The 23,027-nt window shown below is 38.4% G+C and overlaps 1 protein-coding gene across 12 annotated transcripts in view; it reads left to right on the top strand.

Moving 5' to 3' along the window:
• The window catches only part of LOC141455712 (pseudouridylate synthase RPUSD2-like), an 880,316-nt gene that overhangs the window by 506,573 nt on the left and 350,716 nt on the right, over positions 1 to 23,027 (top strand). For 5 of the 12 annotated variants that reach the window (XM_074130992.1, XM_074130991.1, XM_074130990.1 and 2 more), the window contains one exon: positions 2,040 to 2,081. The exons of the other annotated variants lie outside the window; for them this stretch is intronic. In XM_074130992.1, the coding sequence (XP_073987093.1) occupies positions 2,040 to 2,081 (42 nt within the window). The remainder of the gene's footprint in view (positions 1 to 2,039; positions 2,082 to 23,027) is intronic. 12 annotated transcript variants of the gene reach the window in all.

Genomic DNA, 23,027 nt, shown 5'->3' with positions numbered 1-23,027 from the left:
ATTATTACGTGTTTTAATAATATTACAGAATTTAATTACAACGCGTTACTCCTTTCGCTAACACTAAACATCAGTCAGTTCTCTTGCAACTCGGCTCTCTAACTAAACATACTTGAAAGTTATCTCTTTTTATTTATTTACTTTTATTTTTTTGTTTAAATTGTTTGTCAGTGAAGTTCTAGAGAACTTCGAGGATTTGGCTTATCCTTGCAAGGCCAGCCATCTTTTAAATAACTGTTACAGAAATAAATCAAAGTTAATGTGACTAGATTTTATTTTAATTTAATATTTATCCTGGCCGTAAATAATGTTTTCTTATTCTAAAACAATATTCTGGCTTTAAACCAATAAAATTGTTCCAACAGAATTGCTACACAATGAACTATGAAATGTGCTAAAAATTAATAATTCTCTTAAAAAAAATATTCGTTATTTACAATCTGTATAATATAATATACAATAGGTAAATAGGGAGGATAAAGTATAACTGGATGCGTGAAAGGCAGGAGGCCCAGCGGCAGCACTTTCTACAGGATATGATTTTTAGGCCTTGAGACTGCGAGGAAGTCGCGGGGCCACTGGCGATTCAGTCGACGAGCAGTATTGTCAGGAATGTCAGAGGAGGCGAAATACTGTACTAGAGGATTTGAGCAAGTGGAGAGAGCAGTATGGAATTTTTGATATTTAGTCTTGGCTAATTGGTGTATGAAGGGGATGTTGAGGTCGTGGTGAAGAGTGAGGTTAGAAAACCTAGAAAGGAGCGTCAGCTATCTGTCGGAATAGTTTTGACTGAAATGTCTGTACAGTCCCCGTATGTTTGTAGGTTTGGCTGAACCCCACAGTTCTAGTCCATAAGTCCACATAGGTTTGAGGATAGTGTTGTATATTAAGCGTTTGAGTTCAATGGGTAATTTGGAGCGTCGTCCAAGAAGTCTGTAAAGCAGTTTCACACGTTTTGTCATTGCTTGTCTTTAAAGTCTAGTGTGTGGGTTCCACGTGAGTCGTTTGTCTATGTAGAACCCAAGGTAGCGCACCAGATCTGTGTACAAGGAAGAGGATTGCTGTTGAAGAGGACAGGTGGACAAGAGCTCCACCGGACAGTAAACGTGGTATGCTGGCATTTCTGTTGGTTCATTTCAATCCGCCACTTCTTTGCCCATGAAAATTAATCATTTTAATTTAACTTTCATTATATTTGTTTATTCATTATTGAGGATAAATTTATGCATTTATTGGAATGTTTTTTTTACATGTACATAGAAGTACAATTACAAATACAATTAGTAATGCAATGTATGTATGGTCGCTTGTATCTTTGTGCACAAAAAAAGATGGAGACTGCAACTCTCCTCTTTCTTAGTTAACATAAGTGAGCCCAATGTAATCAAAACCACAGTTATAAGACAGTATTCATAATCACAACATCGCACGCGCTACAGCCAACATTCATTCACACGATATTCAGATCGAGACACATAGCTTACTACAGAAGAAGAATTACTTCAACACCCACAAACTCGTTAACTCTTCATCTTTTAATTCAATAATCCTGTGTTTGCATTCTGGATTTGACCATATTCTGGATCTAGTTATTTACATTCTGATCATTCAGCCTTTTGGTGCAGAAATTTGCAATCAAAACAAGATCTTTCTCTTTATAATATCTGGATAACGTTTTGATTGTAAAGATTACGAAGAGATTGATTGATTTAGGTTGAAAGCTTTTTAAAAGTAGACCGAAAAAGGTTGCCAATTACCTACAGCTTAAACATATGCTTAAGAGATCGAATTTCAATTTAGAATTTAATCAAATATCATATTGGTATATTGGTGTTGGAAGGCGATGTGATACTTCATTTCTCCTAAATCCTGGCAAGATTCTTGTCACCACGATTTCAGTTTTATTTTCTTGGATGAAGTGCTGTCTGATGAGCTAAAGGCTTACTGGAACTTTGAAGGAAGTTTTCTTATAAGTATATCTCTAGCTCTCTGCAAGAGATTTAAAACGTCATCTAACGTTCATTACTTTTCTGTTCCAGGTAAGAACTCTCCCGTTGCTGTCTTCTAAGCCTGAAAATAACGTAAATATTATATACTTATTACATTTAAAAGCCTAATAACTTATGTTTTTTTGTTTATCTAAATTAGTTCCATTAGAATGTTTTGTGTAATTTAAAGTAAGTATTATTTGGTAAAAATTCTAGTTTACATCGGTCTTTGATGACATTGGTTTGTGCTGACTACCTACTCTGTAGAGAGTTTACACACTATATCTCAGGAACAGATAATCGTAAAAAATTCAAATTTGATATTTCGTTCAAGTGACACCATGGGAAGCGACAATCCATTTTTGGTCAAACTAGCTCCACTTTAAGGAACAGATTTTTCACTTTTTTAACTTTTTTGAAAAAACCGCTTCTGGGATTTTGTTGAAACTTGGTATAATTATAGCTCACAAATAGTTCTACAACTTTTACAGGAAACATTTTTTTCTAATACTTCGATTAAGGGCACTTTTGGGTGAGGAGGTCAGTCTGATAGATGCCAGTTTACTGTAATATATGGACTTACTCTTTGTGGTAGGCTACACTTTATTTTGTGCATGAAAATGACCCAGCACAAGGGTCTGTGGCATCTGATAAATTCTAAACAAAACTAATGAAAATTTAAAGCAATAAAATTACATAAATTATATCAATTGTAATAAAATGTCAATTTAACAGATGCTTTTTCGAACGTTTGTATGTAACTGAAATTACGAACTGAAGTATGAATGAAACTTGCTGATTTGTGTGCCTTCTGTCGTTGGTTTCTTTTAATCTCTCGACGAAGATTCTTAACTTCTAAATTTAAAGAAATTGTGCAGCTAAAATTTCAGCATAATCTAAACTCCTGCCGTTCCTAGAACTCCATCGGTTCCCGTTTCTTTCTCCGTATTATTACTGTATTTCAGTTGACCAAACTTGTGTCCATAAACCGTCTAACCCTGCTGGCTTTAGGCAATTTTTTTTATACCGTTCATTAGTTGGCCAAGGTGAAACACGGAACCTATTTCTAATGTTGTTGGACAGATTAAATGTTACAGAATTAGTTTACCATTCTAGAGCGGATTACCTTATGCAAATCAATTTGTGTAAAATGATTTTCTCTTATCAATACAGACTTCCATATTGCCACTAGGCTGCCTGAATATAAAGTAGATAAAAAAGAAAAAAGAAATGTAAAAAAAATCAAATAAAATTACCAACTACCGCACATTTACATGTCGCGTGTGAAAAGTAACGAGCGATTCTTTTCCCTCTTATATCGATATTTATATTCACTCCACCTAATTTTGTTCTCTTTTTTTTTTCATCTGCGTTTTCTTGGTTGGAAGCAGGAAATTGTCATAGGATTTGATTCTTTGGTACGCAAGAACGAGCTTATAAAAATGAATGAAATCAAAGGAGATAGGATCAAATTTGCATTTTCTTCCTCACGCACTTTGCTTGTAGATGAGGAAGAGGGAACTGTACTGCTGCAGTTGGCTCTGGTGCTCCTGCTAAACTAGACTTTTCATTTTTAACACATTTTGCATTTTTTTTATATTTTACAGCGTAAACGCATTTGCCGCACCTATTTTCACTCCCTTTTATTTGGCGAGGGAAGTATTGCGATCGTGCCAAATTTTATAAATTGAATTTTGACCGGAAGTAGCCACTGTAACCGAATGTTTTTCTTTTTTTTTCATATCTCAAAAACGAAAAGTCGCATAAAAATGAAACTTTAAATTTTTATTTGGTCTCACCAGAACATCTGGCTGCAACTTAGCGATCGAATCCCACAACAGTTGGTACCTCTTTGCCAAATTTGTGGATTTTATATTTATAGATTTACTCCGAAATTGGCCCTAACGATTTTTTTCCAACTTTGTACCCACTTTGTACTAACAGAGTTTATCTACATCCTTTATTTGTAACATTGTTCCAGAAAAATTCTATTAACCTGTTAACTGTGTTTGACGAGTATACACGTCAAACCAAATCTCTATTACGGTGCGTTCAACGTGTACACTCGTTGTGAAAAAGTATAAAATTGCCATTAACTATAAAAACTCGAAATTTTAATAGAATACAATAAGAATATTATTTGGTGGGATGTTTCTTTTATCTTACCAATAGAACTGCCAAGTATTTTATACGGAGGGGGTTGGTGGGAGTCAACCAAATGATAAGTGGTTGGTACATGTTTGGTCTCCGCATCAGAGATTGGGAATTACGCCCACAAATAGCAGTCCTCAACCCTTGTGCAATGCCGTTTTTACCTTAGATAGAGATTCAGACCTCAGTACGAGCATGATTTCACAGAATTCAAAGCTCTTTTCTTTCTTGTAAAAGCTCTTGCGTCTCTAGTTAACTAGGCAATGCATACGTGAAGCGGTGCAAGATTTTGAAATGCACAGAATGCTCTATCATCTTTTGGTTGTTTTGCCCTGCGATCGACGTGTTTACACGTCATCGTCTGATCTTAATTCCGCACACTGTGGGGTAGTTTTTTAAAACTAAATTCCACCCTTAACTGGTTAAGGACACTTGTGGCGAGAGGGGGTCTACCCAGTAGATTTTCCTCTAATGTTCTATTTCAGCGTAACGTACAGTACTTTCCTTTTTTTTAGGCGTGTCTGCATCTAAGATCATAGACGCCTGAAGCTTTGTTTCACTATACGGCCAGCTTCCGAACAGTGTACTCTAGTTACAGACAACATTGTCCATCAGTGGACAGTAGTGTACAAGGAGCTCCTAGGAAGAGAAAAATCTAAGAAGCAGCAGCGGCATTCGAGCCTGGGAATATCCGCTTTGGAATCCAGTGAACGCTAACCTCTCGGCTAATTCCTACCCAGCATCGTACATTACAGTTATTATATGTATATGTTTTTTTTCTCTCCTATTTTTTCAGGTGGGCTTAACGTCCAACTTCCAATTAGGTATCGTGGACGGAGGCTAGCAAACATACTTTACTGTAAATTTCTTTTATAAATCATTAAATAAAATCCAAGGCCTAAGTCCGGGAATCGAACCCAGTACCACAATACATATTAGCCTCTAACCGCTCGGCTACCGTGGCGCCTAATTACAGTTATTATATAAGGGATCAAAGTGTTGCTAAATTACCGTAATCATCACCATCAAAATATCACAACTTTATGTAATTTGTTATTTCATTAAGTAGGTGGGTATTATGGCCTCAAAAATATTGTTGAATGCTAGAGGCGAAGAAAATATTTAGTTTTAATTATTTAAAAATAGACATAATTCATGTAACTATATCTAGGTTTGAGCGAGTGATGAATGAACAGCTGCAACACGTGGTACATAACCTCTACAATCCCCCATTTGGAGGAGGCAAGACAAAGCCGTTGTACTTCTTGCTATTAACCTATATATTTTGGGTGATTTTATGTTCGTATCAAGCAAGTTAATTGTATCTTCGACCGGTTCAGGACGGTCATCGATCATGAGAAGAAGATTAATCATTTTAGTATAGTGATTTCGACTTCACATGGTTTCCGTCTCCCATAGACTACATTTTCTAAAAAAAATAGTGAAGCAAAACTTAAAAACTAGTCAGCAGTGGGGCAGAACGCCTGGTCCGAGGGGAATTAGCTAAATCCTACATTAGTGCACCTATCAACTGTTGCAACCTCGTCGGAGGATTCTTTTTCTTTTTTGTAATAGTGAATTCTTTGAATACATTATGTGTGTTAGGTTAGATCGTGTCCTCCAAACACTGAAAACATTTTTTTTATTTATTTACTTTATCATATCTGTAAGCTCTCGTGTAGGCTGCAGGTATTGGTGTTTTTGTTTTTTCTAATTTGCATCAGACACTGGGCGCACGTTTAATAAAAAGAAGAAATCCAATATGGCTTAGTTTGATACAGAGATAGTTGGTGAAGATTATAGTTGAAGGTTCTTTAAGTGCTGTGTGGATTCTTGCATGTGAAATATGTACTAATAATATATTTGAAATTCTTTTAAAAAAATAAAATTTAATTTTACTTTTATTAAAATATCTTCATTGTTTTATGAAGATTAAGATAACGAGTTCGATGTTCCTATGGAAGTTTTTATTATTTTATTTTTTAAATATTTGTATTTAAATTAAAACCTCGCGAGTAAATAAAAGTCAATTTAGGTTCGCATTTTTGAAGGTATTCCTCCTAGACCACTGTTACCTCGATTTTGTTCCAAATTTAGGACAGAAATAAAAAGTAATTGCTAACAGGTGTAGATTAGATTAGATTAGATTAGGGCGGCCTCAGGGCCTACGCCACTGCGACCCCTTTGGGTCTATTGTGGCTCCCCTAACTTTAAAGCTCACCCTCCAGACCTGTCCTTTTAATTAGACTCTTAATGCTGGAGAGCGACTCTTGGGTAAAGCTCTCAGGCCTTGGTTTTTCCTCCCCGAGAAGTAACATCCTTAGCCACACGAGCCCCTCACACTGACACAACACATGTAGTGCCGTTTCCTCCTCTTCCTGACAGAACCTACAGAGGCTATCATCTGCCAGGCCCATGCGATGCATGTGTTTTCTGAGTCTGCAGTGGCCAGTTAATAGGCCTACAATCATCCTGATAGCCCCACGGCCTTGACGGATTAATTCTGCAGTCAGCCTCGGCGAATAGACTTTAATAAACTCCTTCGCCTGTCTCTGCCCAGTGGTGGCAAGCCACCACTCCTGAGACCTACTCTGCACCCATAAATTAATGGTCGCAGTCTTAACACACTTCGGAACCCCAAAACAGGGCTCCGGGCCAACGAAGTATCTCGCAGAGCCTTCCCGGGCCAATAAATCTGCCGCTTCGTTACCCTTATGTCCTGAATGACCAGGTACCCAGACCAGAAAGACCTTATTTTGGTCACTGATTTCCTTCAGGGCACCCAGACAGTCCCACACCAGTTTTGAGTTAACCTGATAGGAACTAATTGCCCGTAGAGCAGCCTGACTATCCGAGAAAATTACGACCTTAGAATTAATAATTCCTCGCCCTTCAATCTCGGTAGCACAGAACCTAATTGCAGCTAGCTCAGCCTGAAAAACTGTAGCTAGTTTCCCTAGGCTAACCGAAAAGCTACATTTCGGCTTCACCCCGTACACTCCCGCTCCCACACCCTCCTCCATCTTGGAGCCATCAGTGTACCACATTGAATCTCCCACCACTGGGGGTCCACGTCTCCAAGCCTCCCGGTCTCCAATACAGACTTTGAACGGCTTGTCGAAGTTATATTTGGGAGTCATAAAATCCGAAGGCAGACCCAAAATAGGATCGGCCTCCAGCTCCTCGTACAACTCTTGATATGCTCCTCCATGCCTGACGGTAATAGGAGCTTGTCCTTCCATAAGCCTAACGACAACGGCCCTTGTGACGCCCTGAATGTATATGTGCAATGGGGGCAGATTTAACAAAACCTCCAAGGCCGCAGTAGGGGAAGTCCTCATGGCACCAGTGACGCCCAGGCAAACTAGCCTTTGAATACCACTGAGCGCCCGGACTCCACCCACCTGCAAGGTTTTTGCCCACCAAGCCACCGCCCCATGTGACACCATGGGTCTTACTACACTCTTGTAAATCCAGAGTGTCATCTTAGGGCTCAGTCCCCAACTTTTCCCACACAGCCTTTTACAGTATCCTAAAGAAACTTTTGCCTTGTGGGAAATCATGTTTAGGTGAGAATTCCACGTGAGCCTTTTATCAAAGATAACCCCAAGATACTTGGCCTCCATGGACAAGGGGATAGTAACTCCCCCCAAAATTGGTTGCACCAATCCATCCAGATTCTTCTTCCTAGTGAAAGGAACAACCCTAGTCTTTTGCGGATTGATGGAGAGACCCTCTGCTCTACTCCATCTATCCACAATATTAAGCGCTCTCTGCAAGCGCTCCGAAACCGTAGAAGCGAATCGTCCTCTAACAACCACTGCCAGGTCATCAGCAAAACCCAAGCAGTAGAAACTTTCCGCCGTCATTTTCACCAAGAGGTCATCGACCAGAACTGTCCACAGAAGGGGGGACAAAACCCCCCCCTGCGGGCAACCCCGCGCCACCCTAACCTCTACCGAACAATTGTCTAATGTGGCCATAACAGTGCGGCCTAATAAATTAGACTTGATCCACTGACAGATAGTTGGCGCCAGGCCTCTTCTTGACAGGGCATCAATTAACGACATAGGCGAGACATTATTAAAAGCCCCTTGTATGTCTAAAAACGCGGCCATTGCAAATTCTTTGTCCTCTTGGGACTTTTGAAGTAGCCTGTTAAAGTCATCCAACGCAAGATCCACAGACTTGCCTGCCTGATAGGCATATTGACGATCACTAAGAGGTTGAATTCCTAGGATATCGTCCCGAATATGTCTGTCTATAAGCCTTTCCAATGTTTTAAGTAGAAAGGATGACAGACTGATCGGCCTAAATGACTGCGGTGCTTGGTCCCCTAATCTCCCAACTTTGGGAAGAAACACGACCTTCACCTTTTGCCAAGTTTCTGGAATGAACCTCCAGGCCAAACAGCCTCTGAGAATTCTACACAGGAATGGCATCAACGCCTCCCCGGCCTTTTGCAAAAAGGCTGGATAAATTCCATCCGGCCCCGGAGATTTAAAGGGCTGGAACCGTGCGATCGCCCATCGTAACTTGTTTGGTTGAACGATGTGCGTCGCAATCCTCCAATCCGCTCGTGAAGGCCTTCTTGGCACCTCCGAGCAAACCTCCTCGCATCCCGAGGCCGATAGCCGAGTGGATCCTGGAAAATGGGTACTCAAGAGTAATTCCAGGGTTTCCTCCATCGACTTAGTGTAGGTTCCGTCTTCTTTAACAATGAAACCTACTCTGCCCGCAGTACCTTCTTTCGCCAAGACTTTATGTATTCTGGCGCATTCTGGGGTATCTTTAATATCCTCACAGAATGACCGCCAGGCGCTTCGCTTGGCCTTCCTTATTTCCTTATTGTACTGCGTCAGAACTTGTCTATATGAATCCCAGTCTTGGTTGTATTTGGCCTTATTGAATAGCCTTCTCACCTCTTTTCTCCTCTTTTCGAGGTGATTATTCCACCAGACTGTTTTCGACCTTTGCGGTCTGATCTTATCCCGGCAGTTTTCCTGATAGGCCTCTAGTATCGCCTCATTAATTTGGACCACTGCCTGTTCAATGCTCTCCGTCCTTCTAACATCAACCTTGAAGCTTGATAGGGACTCTGTGAGCGTTCGGTTAAATCCCGCCCAATGCGTTTCTCTAGGGTTTTGCAGCCTCTTGATAACAAGGGGCGGGACGCATATATCGAATCTGATATGTCTATGATCAGAACAAGACGGCTCATCCGATACATGCCAGTTAACTACATTATTTGACATGCAACGCGTGGCAAGAGTTAAATCCAACACCTCCCTTCTAGTTGCAGTCACGAAAGTCGGGACTGATCCTATATTAGACACATGCAGCCCCTCACCAGAAATGAATTCTAAAAGTAACTTACCTCTGGCGTTGTCGTCGGTGCTCCCCCATGCAGTGTTGTGTGCATTGGCGTCACACCCCAGTATCAGCTGCAATCCCTCTCTCCGGCAGTGGGCAACAATGTCGCCTAACAGAGACGGGGGGCAGTCCTCATCACCGGGAAAATAGGCCGAACAAACTATAAGTTTTCTTGGTCCTCCTTCGGTGTTGATGTTGAGAAGTGCTGTAACAAGATCTCCGGAGCAAAGCTCCGGTATTAGAGTACAGCTCATTCCATCCCTAAACACTATACAGGCTCTAGGTCTAGTAACGGACTTGCTGTATAGTGTCTTCCCCAGCTTGGGATTAAGGCCCCGGACAAGCCCCCCATGGCACCATGGCTCCTGCAGTAGGGCCAAATCTAGCCCTTCGCTGTCAAACCTCTTACACACCACAGCCGAAGCAGCCCTAGCGTGATGGAGGTTTGCCTGCACCACTTTAAGTACCATGTAAAGCGTCCGAGGTGGGTGGAGCGACGTCCTGCGTCTCCGGGACTCCCCCCCGTGTCTCCGCGGATTTTATCATTCGCCCCTGGCCTTTAGGCCTCTGGGGTAATGATCCGCTTCCACACGGGAGGTCGCCCATGGAGATCTCCATCGCCTCCACCCCTTCCTCCTTGGGATATCCTTCACACGTGGGCAATACGGACAGAGCGTTACTGAGGGCCTCCATTTCCCCCTCCAAACCACTCTGCCCCCCTGGCGAAGACTCTTTATCAGGGCCTGTGGCCTTCGTCACCAACTCCTCCTCATCCCTTGATGACCTAGCCTCTTCCGGGCCCTTATACTTTGGGGTCTTAACTCTGAACTTGATTTGTCCCCAACCGAAGAAAGGAGACATATTCAGCCTCCTTAATTCGTCTATTGAAGCCCTGTCCATGGAAAACGTCCACACTCGACCGCCTTCCACGGGTTTACAGCCCCAGACTTTCCAGTTGTCGGTGCGCAACTTGTCATTGCCCACCTCCAACCGTCTAAGCACTATGTCAGCCTCCAAACTATTACCCTGCTCATCGGGGATGAATACAACTGCGGTTTCAGGCCTTGGTATATCCTCCCCTAACAGCGGCAATAGCTTGGCCCCCTCCCAGGGTCTAAGTTTTGGGACAATGTCCCTAAGCCATTCTGCACTGATTTGATCAGCACAGGTGGCCAAGACAAACCCCGGCCTATACATGCATTTGGCGAGCCTAACCTGCATGCTACCCTTTGGGATTTGGTCATATTCCTTCAGCACAGCGTATTGGATGGCGGTAAGCCTCTCCGGAGCCAGCTGAGCCTCGGGGTACCCCTCCTGCACAATGGCAACTTTGACAAAGGAGAGGGCCTCGCTGTAGGATTGCTCCCCAGCCCTGGCCTTGGCCTTCTTTGCCGGCTGCCACTGTTGTGGAGACTCCCCCTCCGACCTGGGTCTTTTAGCTGCCTTAGAGGTATGCTGAACCCAGCGGTTAAAATTGTCCCTTAAGACCTGCCTTTTGGCCTGTATGTATTCTTTCCCAGCCTTAACAAGGGCAGCGACTCTCCTTTTGGAGCTTCCCGAGATTTTTGCCGAATGCACTTCAGCATCCGCCATCATCTCGATAGCCTCTAGAGAGTCCGCCCTAAAGCCTTGGGATCCCCCCTTAGTGACAGGTGTCCTGGGGTTTTCTGCCCCGGCTATACCGACAGGAGGAGCATTCCCCTTCCCTTTGCCTCTACCGGGTCCTAACCTTCTACTCTTCTTTCCCCTATCAGCGCATACAGGTCCTGTGGCCCCTGTTGTGCTAGGGTGCACCACTGCCTTGGCCTTACTGGATGCGGAACCATCGGTTCCTCCATCCTGGCCTGTGGCAATATTTGGTGCCTCTAGGTGTAACGTATGGAGTTGTTTATGTGGTGCATGTTGTTTATGTTGTTTGTGTTGTTTTGCGCTAACAGGTGTAAGAAATAGCCGGCTGGAGGGACTTTTAAGCAGAAAAATCCCTTTTTCCACAAATCATAATATTCTCTTCTTTTAGAAATAATGAAAGTTACCACACTGTGACGTATTAATTTAAATTTTACCCTTAATGTGCACGTGCCTGTGGTGAATAAATATATATCACAAAAAGTAAATATTGCAAGATGCTAAAACTTTATATTCAAACTTATTTCGTACCTCAATTAGGTAACTAGATCCACATTTCCCTTACTTTGTACCTGGGTACGATTAATTAAGCCCTTATTTCTCTTCCATTTGAACAACATGATACCGCATTTTGAGTAATTGGGGTCGCTTTACTCTTATTTAACCAACTTTTATTACTTTAGCATGAGTAATTAGGCTCACATTTCTCTTACTTTTAAACCGATTGATACCACATTGAAAGTAATTGGAACAATTTTTATCTTTTCTTAATCAACTTTATAATTATTTATTCATTTTTTGAAGGCATGTCTGTAGTTATTCAGCTTTATAACACTTTTAGCGCTTTGCCAGTCTTCAACAGTTTAGTCTCGTTATAGTACAGTGAGTTAGTCGAAAAGCTGCTACTGAAAATCTAAGGCCAGCTGCTGTATTCGATTCCTGGATCGCGTGGGAATCCAGCGCCTAACTACTTAGTTAATTCCATCTTTTTATTCTCAGTAGGGGAAGGTTACCCTACAATATCCAAAGCTCCCATCCCACAGGTTTTTATACCGAGTGCAGGACGGAGTCCAGCCCCAGGTCTAAGCCTTCTGCGAGTTACAGTTGACGGAACAAATACAGCAACAACCTTAAAAGGAATAAGCCTTGGCGCCTAATATCGTAAACGATTCTTCATAAGATTGGATAGGTGTTACTCCCTTCGTCTCACAAACTCTTCAGGGAAGATCGGGCAAAAAGATATCCTCTTTTGTTTAGAGGTGTCTCCATAAAACACAACGCTAAGTGGGGAAATATGAATAGGCCTCAAAAAAACCGATAGCATCTGATCCCATCCTAGTATAGCATTATTGGTACAATACGCTTTTTGGCTGCAGTGTCTTTGGGAAACAGGCCCAACTTCTCTCCCGATAGAGTACAGCAATTCATGTAATTAAGAGCCTATTTCCCTTATATATCTAATTAACAGGTGTTACATTACAATTAAGTGAACCGACCCACCCGAGGGTCGGCAAGTGATGACACTCTTAGTGGCAATCAAATTCTAAATCTAAAATCGTTCAGAAAGAAGAAAAACATATTTGCAATGTCAGACGAATCCCACACATTACTCAACACTGCGGACCCTAGGACACATTTTGAGTTAGTTATGTGATAACGCTATTATTATTTTATTTCCCAATCACCAAAAACTGTGCAACTCAAACAAAACTTACGTCATTTGATCCTCCAATAACTTTGACTCTCTAATTTGGTTCTAGAGAAAAAATGATTTTAAACCAAATGCAATTTGACCATAAGCTATGAAACTGGAGCGAACCACATTAGGCAAGGTGACCAACAGAATAATTTATAAGAGTGGATTGCTACCTTAATTTCGTGGCTATTGCTTTCAAGAACCAACATACTTGTGGCAGAAGTAGCTTACATTCGGTCAGTTACCACATTTATGTCAAGGATAAACATACTTGTATATTAGGAACCCATATTTATGTTAAGTGGCTTTATTATGGATGTTTATATAATTTAAAATTATTCATTTCCTTTTCCAATAAATCTTGTCAAAACAACTTTTTTTTCAAGCATTTTTGAAGTCTGTAAAGAAAATGTCGAAGGATTTTGGATGGGCCGTCTAATTTGTTTCATGTTACGCATCGATCATTTTATAGTCAGCGATATTGGGCCTTCTTCCAGTAATTTGGTAAAGCAACTATAATCCTACCAAAATTTACTAAGAAAATCATGTCAATTCAAGCTGTACCCATTGTGTATTTTTTTTTTTTTTTGCCGCATCGACTTTTGAGTCATTAGTGTCCCAAATCAAGCTGTATAATCTATTATGCAGGAGGTGTGTTAAAATATAAAAAAATATTCGTTTTTTAGACTTCAGGAAAAAGAGGCCTTTTTGAGATCCGTATTTTACTTCATTGGAATAAGGGAAAACAATTTAAAAAAAAGATGTTGAAAATTTGGTTAGTTCCGCAGTTCTGGATAATATATTTTTGATTTTTACGCATCGAAGCACGCATGTTTATTGTACCCCTGATAAATTTCGGATTTTCATTCATCATTAGAGGTATTTTCATCAGATTTCGACGGCACTTATTTTACCGTCTTGCTGACTGAGTAAGGGAGGTTAAATAATTTGTATCTGTGCGATTCAAAAGTGTTAATGAATTGTAAAACATTTTGTAAAAATAACGAAATAAAAATTAGTGAAACCTAATAATGGTTTAAGGATTCTTTATGTTTACTACGTGTCCAATGTTTTAGAATCCTAAAGTTTGAGATGTATATTTTACGAGCGCACGAATTTAAATTTACATTCAAAATTATCTCTATTGTTTGAGTTTGGATTTACGTTCAGTAGTTCGCGCCATCTTCGATTTGTTTTCTCTCCTAGTTGGGATGTTGTCCCACTTCTCTAGTTCGTAGGATCTTTACAAATGTGTAAACTAACTCTTTCCATAGTCTCTTATTGTGAGAACTTGCATCTGCTTACATAATCGTGTATATTCCGAAGTGCTGTCTTAGTTGCAAAGTTGTACGTAGCACTTTATTTAGGATAACTTGCTATTTATTTAATGCATACAGGAGAACCGTAAGTTAGTAATGGCCTGGATATAATGTGCTATACAAGGATCTGGAACAATGAGGATTCAGAGGTATCTGAGTGTTTAGAAGATTTTTCTTAATTTCAATGTAGTGCGTGAAGTGTAGGATAGTTTCGTGTCCTACCTTAAGTCCGCGAAATCTACTGGCTTAGCGTAGGAGACTTTAATTTCTGTTTTATACAAACTTTCGAAATTGTGCTGGTTTGAGGCACCAAGGAAAAAAATATGTATGTTACTTCTAGAAGAAGGCAATGTTGACGCGGATCTAGCTGCAAAAGAGGCCGCTAGCATGACAGCAAATATAGAAAGGAACATGCCAGTTGATATAAAGTCGTGTGGCAAAAGAGCTTATAAAGCGTAGCTGGCAGCGCGAGTGGACGTCAGTAACCGACAACAAATTAAGAGTAATTAAGGAACCTGTGCACGCCTGGGACTCAGCATACAGGTCCATTAGAAGAGAGGAGGTAGTAGTGGCTCGGCTGCGAATTGGTCATACCCGGCTAACGCATGGTTACCTGATGTGTGGCGAGCCTACCCCGTTGTGCAACGCTTTTAACAGCTGTCTTTCTGTGCAGCATGTCATTGCTGAATGCCCGCCCTATGAACAGGCTCGACGGAGTAATAATATTTAAAACGGCATTGCGGAGGCCCTTGGGAACGATCCAGCTCAGATAAACAGGGTGATCGGGTTTTTGAAGCAAATCAGGCTGTTTGATGAAATATAGCTTGGAAGGTAGATCTACACCTTTTTTTTTTTTTTTTTTTTTATACTTTTATTGAAATAGAAAAGAAAATGAACAAAAATTCTTGAATACAAAGTATGTACGGCTTGGGATAAATTCCGTCAGCCGGAGGTTGGGGTTACACAAAATATCAAATATATATATACTTATTAACAAATAAAACAAGATAAGAATACTTAAAATCAAAAAGTGCCAAAAAAAATAAAACAAAATAATTTAACTACAATGAAGTGATATAAAATAAAACAAGAAAAAACAGAAATATGCAATATTCCAGCAATTTAATAATTAAATTCTTGGACAAGGAAATATCGGTACTGCCATGCACGACTAGCAAATATAATTAAATTTTTATTAAAAGAGTTTAGTAAAGTGACCATCTCAGCTTCAGAAAAGGTAGACGCACCCAGATACCTTGTTCGAAATTCTGACATTATGGGACACACTGCCAAAAAATGCATAATATCTTCCCTAACATTCAAATTACATAAAGAGCAGAGTTCAATTTGCCTTTCGACCCAAGGAGAACAGTTTAAAAACAACAACTCTCCTCTCAATTTAAAAAACCAGCAAAGATCTTTTAATGGGTAAGAGTTGGCCTGGGAATCCCGCTCAAAAGAAAAAAGATTTAACGAGAAGTTTAGTTTTTTATAGAACAAAAACTTTGTTGACGATCTGGCTTTTTCTACACACTCTTCCCGATGCGCCAGCCTAACAGTATCCAACAGAACAGGCAACTGACCACTCCATAGATGCATATTCCCAACTGAGGGGAAGAAACCAGTATATTTGTCAAAAAGATTAATCCAGTGTTCAAACCAGAATACTTTACGTTTAATTACTTCCAATGCAAGTATTCTAGGAAGACGGTACTCAGGTAGATTCAAAACTTTTAGACAATATCTGAAATGCAGTCTCAGGGTAAACACCTCCAACAAGTCCACACCAGTCTCTAAATACAATATAAAATTTGGGGTTATTGACGGTAAGCAAAAAAGTTTTTTTATAAAAAAACGTAATAATTTTTCTAATTCATCGTAGCGTAGGAAACCCCAGACCTGTACTGCATAGCAAGCAATTGACCTAGAAACAGAATTAAAAAGCTGGAACTTTTGCGAAACAGGAACTAAGTTTTGGGAGAGCAATGGAGTTAAGAGCCATTTTAGCAGAAGACACTTTTTCCCTGATATGAGTATTAAAACAGAGGCGAGGAGTGAGAACTACACCTAAATACTTATATCTGTTGACAGTATCTATCCTCTGCCCTCTGTAAAACCATTTCTCACGAGAAGATAGTCTCCCTCCTTTTCTGAATACCAATATCTTGGATTTCTCTAAATTAACTGTTAAACCCCACTGCATACAATAGGCATCTAGAATGTTTATATTTCTTTGGAGTTTAATCGGGTTGTCACTGATCAAAACGATATCGTCTGCGTACATTAATACCTTTATTACAGTATTTGAAAAACGAACACCACTTTCAAGACAAATGGGCAACTCATCCAAGAAAATCGAGAAAAGCAGTGGGCTTAGCAGGCAACCCTGCCGGACGCCACTTTCCACGCGGAAAAACTGGGAAATCCCATCTTTACATCCAACAGCAGCTAAAGTTTCCGAGTACAGTGATTGCAACACTGTGACAAATTTTGAGGAAATACCTTCTACACCTGTGAGTGGTCCGTGAAGGGATGAGGAGAGAAGTGGGATAGAGAGCGTGATAACCGAAAGGTTCATTGCTCAAAAAAAAAAAAAAAAAAAAAAAAAAAAAAAATAGAAGAAGGTGAATGTTCGGATCAGTATAATACATAATGAAGCAGCATTTCTAGCGGAAACATGTATAAAACCAGAATATTATTGCTGTACACGTTGCCCGGCAGTTAGTACACCACCCTGACCTCTATCTTTAATCTCAACACTCTTAACTTCTTTTTTCTTGTGTAATGTTGGTTTAAGTATTCCTCTTATAAACATAAGAAAAGTATTACGTAAAACATCCTTTGCAAATAAGCTGCAACCTTGTTAGGTAATGGATAAAACATCGGGCTCTTTCTACTCAAATATTTAGCTTTACTTGACGGAGTCCTGAGCTAGTGTGGTTTGTTTACTTCTGAACTACCTGCTGCCAGAGAGTGGCTTGGCCTTGTCCACTGATAGTTTTCTGCAACTAACTGTTAGGTTATCTCCTATGGTGGTTAAGTTTCTTACTTAATACAATATTATTGTTTGAAGTTGGCAATATTTTGTCAGTTGGATACTTCTATTTGACTCGTCACAGTGTATACATTTAGATCATTCGTTTGTTCTTGCACAAGTTTTGTTTACTGTTTTTTTGAAAAAAAGACGTGTTTTTTGTTTAAACAGTAAATCAAGGGGAAAATTAGTAAACAATATTTCTAACGATTTGTAAATAATTTTCGTCGCTGCGTTAAAATCATTTTAGATTTTCCATGTGCGTGTGCACAAATTGTTTGTTTATTAATGTGCTGAAATCTTGATTTATTTCCTCAAAAATCTGGACTGTTCACACTCACACGACTTTCAAATTCACAAATTTGTTTTTCAAACAACAATATTTATATTTCATTTTTACCAAATATTAAAAACTCTACCCTAAATCTTTCTGATAACTCATTCCACAATGAACAGTAAAACGTACAGTATGTCAGCATTTATGGAAATTAACCAGTTAAGCGCGGGATTTAGTTTAAAAAAAAAAAAACCCACAGTGTACGGAATTAAAATCAGACAATGACGTGTATACACGACGAACGCCGGGCAAAACAACCAAAAGTTTACAACGTCGTAATAGTCACTGCAAGCGACTTTTTCTGCAATCTCTGGGGCTTGAGATTACAGAGCATTCTGTGCTCATTCAAAATCTTGCACCGCTTCACGTATGCATTGCTCTAGTTAACTAGGGGACGCAATAGCTTTTACAGGGAAGAAAAGAGCTTTGAATTCTGTGCAAAATGAAATCATGCTCGTACTGAGGTCTGAACTTCTATCTAAGGTAAAAACGGCATTGCACAAGAGTTGAGAGCTTCTATTTGGTGTGCGTAATTCCGAATCTCTAATGCGGAGACCAAACATGTACCAACCACTTATCATCTGGCTGACTCCCTCCACCACCATCCGTATAAAATACTTGGCAGTTCTATTGGTAAGATAAAGGAAACATCCCACCAAATAATATTCTTATTGTATTTTATCAAAATTTCGAGTTTTTATAGTTAATGGCAATTTTATATTTTTCACAACGAGTATACACGTCGAACGCACTTAACAGGTTAAATAGGAATTTCGAAGAAAATCCCAAGAACTATTTTCGTTAAAACCTCAGAAAAGTAAACCTCTATTTAGTAATGACGTACTTTTTTCTGGATGAGGTATTTTTTACAATATCCTCGAAAATTGAAAAATTGATTCAGTAAAGAGGTGCTGAAGGAATTCATTTCTCCTCAGAACTGTCTTAAAAAATACTTTCCTGTTAAATAATTTGAGATAAAGATTATAGATCTGCTAGTGTGCAATTAGCTTACTATCCTACTCTCGAGAAGATTTTCAAAAAATGTAAAAATTGAAAAATGTACAGAAAAAAGTGGCTAATTTCAGTTGGCTAATTTTTGTCCTAAACCTATTATCAATATCAAATTGGAACTTGGAGAAAACCTTCCTCTACACAATAGTAGCTAGAAGAGTGGTATGGTTTTGTCGTGTCAAGAGGATGGGAAATGAAAGATGGTCAAAAATATCGCTAGAGTATGAACCACTTGAGCGGAGGAAGAGGAACGGAACGGTAAGAAGACTGAGAGATTGGGAAAAGAAACGATAGACAGCTGTGGGACAGAATGCATTTCGGAGAGCGGCAGCGTACGATCACAAACATACATCATTTTTTGAGTTGTGGTGTACACAAGATGAATTGGTTATTTACGTTTTTATGAGATGGGACCCAAAATCAAAAGTCTGCTCGATTGCCATATTTTTTCTTAGATACAGTAAGAGAAAGTTAAAATAACCTGGAAACATTAGCAAGCCGAAGAAAGAGAAACGTTCACATAATGCGCCAGCTGCTGTCAACCCCCAGAGAACTCAACTTCCATTAGCATGTTAAATAACGTTGTTATCACTTGAATCATCTCTATCATTTCCTTGCGTTCCCTTATCACTCGGAGTGCCGCCTCATTTGAATTTCCTTGTGACCTTATCATAAAGGTGGTAATTTATACTTCTGAGTACATTTCTTGCTTTCCCCTTATTTCGTTCCCAGTGCCTTCTCTCTTCTTTACAACACACTAAACATTCGGTAATGACGAAGGTCATGTAGTTTATATATGTACAAGCACTAACACACAGGTGTAGGTAATGTACTCATCTACGTCTCTATTATTCAACCTCTTTGTTAATAAAAATTCTTGTGTCTTGTATACTTCTTTTTTTTAACATTTTTATTTTTTCCCATTATTTGAAGAATTATTCAAAGCATATATTTATTTTAAAGCTGTGAGAGTTTATTAAATCAATTTACTATCGCTTAAAAATTTTCCGCAACTATGAATAATTTATCAGTTACTAAAAACTAACGTAGAAGTTTTATTTTTTGAGAACATGTAAGAAAAAGTTGTTAAACAGTAATTTCATAAAGTTCTTCCTGCGGCAATATCGAAGCTAGGGCATTTTACAAGTAAACTCTGCAAAGTTTGTAGTGGAATTGAGTTTATTGGAAATGGGGCGGTTTATTGAAGGAATGATTTTCTTCATTTATATTAGTTTTTGGTGACGTCTGTTAAGAAATTTACAAAAAACTATAAGCAAGTTTTTAAATTTCGTTGATTTTTATACGTCGTATTTTTTGTTGTATCCCTGTCTGGGGTTTCGGACTTACATTCCTCATCAGAGATTGATTGGTACATAGAATTTGACTTCAACTGTGTTTCCGTCTCACACTATACTTGCTAACTCTAAATAATTTTCTTTAAAAAAATTTGTAAAAAAGCAATCAGGGAAGCAAACCTAAAAAAACGTGACGAACAAAAGAAAACCACGCGTCCTTCTTGTCCCAATGTGGACAAACGGAGTACTGTTTAACGGAAACATTAAAAAAAAACCTACATTAACCGACTTCAAACCTTGCGGACAAAAATCTTAAGAACAGCAGAACGCTCCTTCCCTGATGTTTATCATTGGATGGCTATGCACGTCCATATTCGCATCATTTCCTGTATCTTTTGATACAAAATGAGAAAAAAGTAAACTGACTACACGATTATTATTTCCTCTACTCAAATTGAGGTTGACCAACAAACTCCTCCTTTACAAAGTAGACATTAGGCCGATGTTGTTTTACGCCTGCTCCGCCTGGAGCCTGGACTTGTAGTAGTAACATCAAGAAACTCCAGACAAAACACAGAACAAATTTCTCAAGACTTAGCGACTGACTCTCCTCGACGCAGTAAATTCATCTCATTATGAGACTGCATCCATTATTCCTGTACACTGCTATATCCAAAATCTTCTGCTGAAACTCCTTTCCATCCTAGACTGCCATCCTAATCCACTCTGCCGCGACATAGCCTCCTACAGATCCTTCTATATCCTACAGGCACAAAAGAATTAAACACATCCTTCTCTAACTTTCTACACTAGCTGCAGGTTTTTCCTTCCTTTTTCCCTGCATTCTGATCCTTCAAATCTTAAGCTTTCCACATACCATTGTTATGATGGTTATAATGTATTGTACATTGGCACTTCATGTATGTATTTATTGTACATATTTATAATCAATATTTATTTATCTGTCTATCTATGATAAACAAGTGAAATAATAATAATATTTAACTTATCTAAATTAAATCTGTTCGCTCGATAGCTCAGTGCTTATACAAAAAGCTAATAATAAAAACATCAGGAATTGCTGTTTAGGTTTGTTTTAAATCCCAGGACTTTTTTTTCAGAATTTTCTGATATCTGTAGCCCATTTAAACAGAGTTTAGAAATTATTAAAAGCTCTTCTAACCTTGAAACAATGATGTCCTTGGTGGATTTGGCTAATGCATTTATAATCTATGATGATCATAGATACTTAGTGATTCTGCAATATGATTCACTGCTGATTGTACTCTAATTCAGATTCATCACGAATTGGTCAGAGATCGCGCTTGTAAGCTTAAAAAATGACTAATAAGTTGATATCTAATTCCAAATTAGTTGTTGGAACAAACCTAATGTGTCCTAATGTTTAATTTGCTGCTTGCATTTGCTTGATATTTGTTAATTCAAATTTAGTAACGTAATGATGATTAACTTTAATATTTATTAAAAATTAAGCGTACACTTATTATGCAGTAATATCCACATTATTCAACTCTGTAGAAAAATATTTTTTCTGCAACCATGTAGGGAAGTTCGCATTACTCAATTAAAATCAGCTGTGTAATGCCCAACTTCCCACACTAGTGGGGAAAAATTCCCATTAGTGTCACTTTCCTCACTAGTGAGTGGAAAAACTTTATTGTGCTTCCTTGATAGAAGAAGTTTTGTTATTAAATATTTTCTGTAAAACTTTAATAAGCTTATTTAACGTAACTACATAATTAAAAAACGAATATTAAAAAATAAAATAAAAATTGAGGGAATAAAGAAATAAAAATAATACTTTAATAAATAATTACGATATTTTTAATTATAACAGTTAAAAAGGTTATAGTGTTACCTTATAGAAATTTAAAATGGATTCTAGTGATTCCTGTTTAGAAAACACTCCTCCATCAATAAAAGAAACAGCAGAAAATGTAATAAGTAATGTAAATACGTAGGTAATGTAAATAATTGTAATATAACAATAAATGTTTATAATAAATAAATTACTTTTTGTAGACTGTAAAAATGAAATTTTTACTTTTTTTAGTTAATAAATCTAATGGTTGCAGAAAAAATATAATATTTAACTCGAGTGTTAAGTATTTTCTTCACACTCGGCAATTTGCACTTGCACTCGCCTCGCTTCGCTCGCTTGTGCGTGCAAACCCTGCCTCGCGTGAGGAAAAGTACTACTTTCCACACTTGTTAAATAAATAACTATTATTGCATAACTTGAGCATTTTATAGTATATTTTCAGTGGTATGTCTCAATTTCGAAACTAACGCGTTGTTCATCAGTACAACAATATGAGAAAATTAAATTAACATCATTTTTGTAATCCTGAAATTCTCTCCAGCTAATTTAGAAGCAAATAGAAGCGTGGTCTCTGTAAAATTAGTTGCAAATTATTTTCAAACTGATAACAATTTTCAACTTGAATTGCTTTTAATAAATAGTAGTAATAAAGTTTGAATGGTATAGATTAGGCCTGAGAATAAAGGTGAAGAGGAAAAACGAATTTAAGGAAAAAGGCTGGTGAAGTTTACTGTATCTTGGTAGAGCTCCCGTTCGCCCAGCAATGGAGTCTGCTGCTAACAATTTTTATTGTGGCTTTAACACTTTCTCACCCATTCTGTAAATTCTTTTATTTTCTTAATTCCATTTTGAAAACATTTCTAGCTATTTCTCTTAATATAAATTGAGGTGTTTTTACTATCTGGCTTTTAGAAAGAGTGGATTGTGTAAGAAGTGCTGTTGGTTAAATGAGTTTAAGAGATTTTCTTGAATTATTCATTGTTTTTTCAAAGAGCCGTGAGGTTTTTTCCTTTAATCTTTGCTTACCAATTCATAAATGAAGGTCGCAAACGGTTAATGCGGATGTTCATCTTCAAATACAACTTTAACTGCTATTTCTAGTAACTGGTTTAAACAATAGAAACATTTAAGCTAATATTCTCTACATTTGCACTCTTATTATTTGTTAACCCCGTCAAATTATTCGTTAAAGCCAAATTTACAGTTTCTATCAATAATCATTTGGATTGTAAAATATTAATCTAAACTACAGTAATCAATGAACCATTGATTTTACTGAAGAATTGGATTCAGTTACAATTCTTGATGGAATTTTAATTGAATTTGATATTTTTTCAGTGTTTAATTTATTAAC

This window comes from Rhodnius prolixus, unplaced genomic scaffold, assembly GCF_049639745.1.
Source record: "Rhodnius prolixus isolate KJV_2025 unplaced genomic scaffold, Rpr scaffold_4, whole genome shotgun sequence".
In the NCBI taxonomy this organism is placed as follows: Eukaryota; Metazoa; Arthropoda; class Insecta; order Hemiptera; family Reduviidae; genus Rhodnius; species Rhodnius prolixus.
The sequence above is the reverse complement of the archived record's forward strand: the minus strand, read 5'-3'. Positions and strand labels throughout refer to the sequence as shown.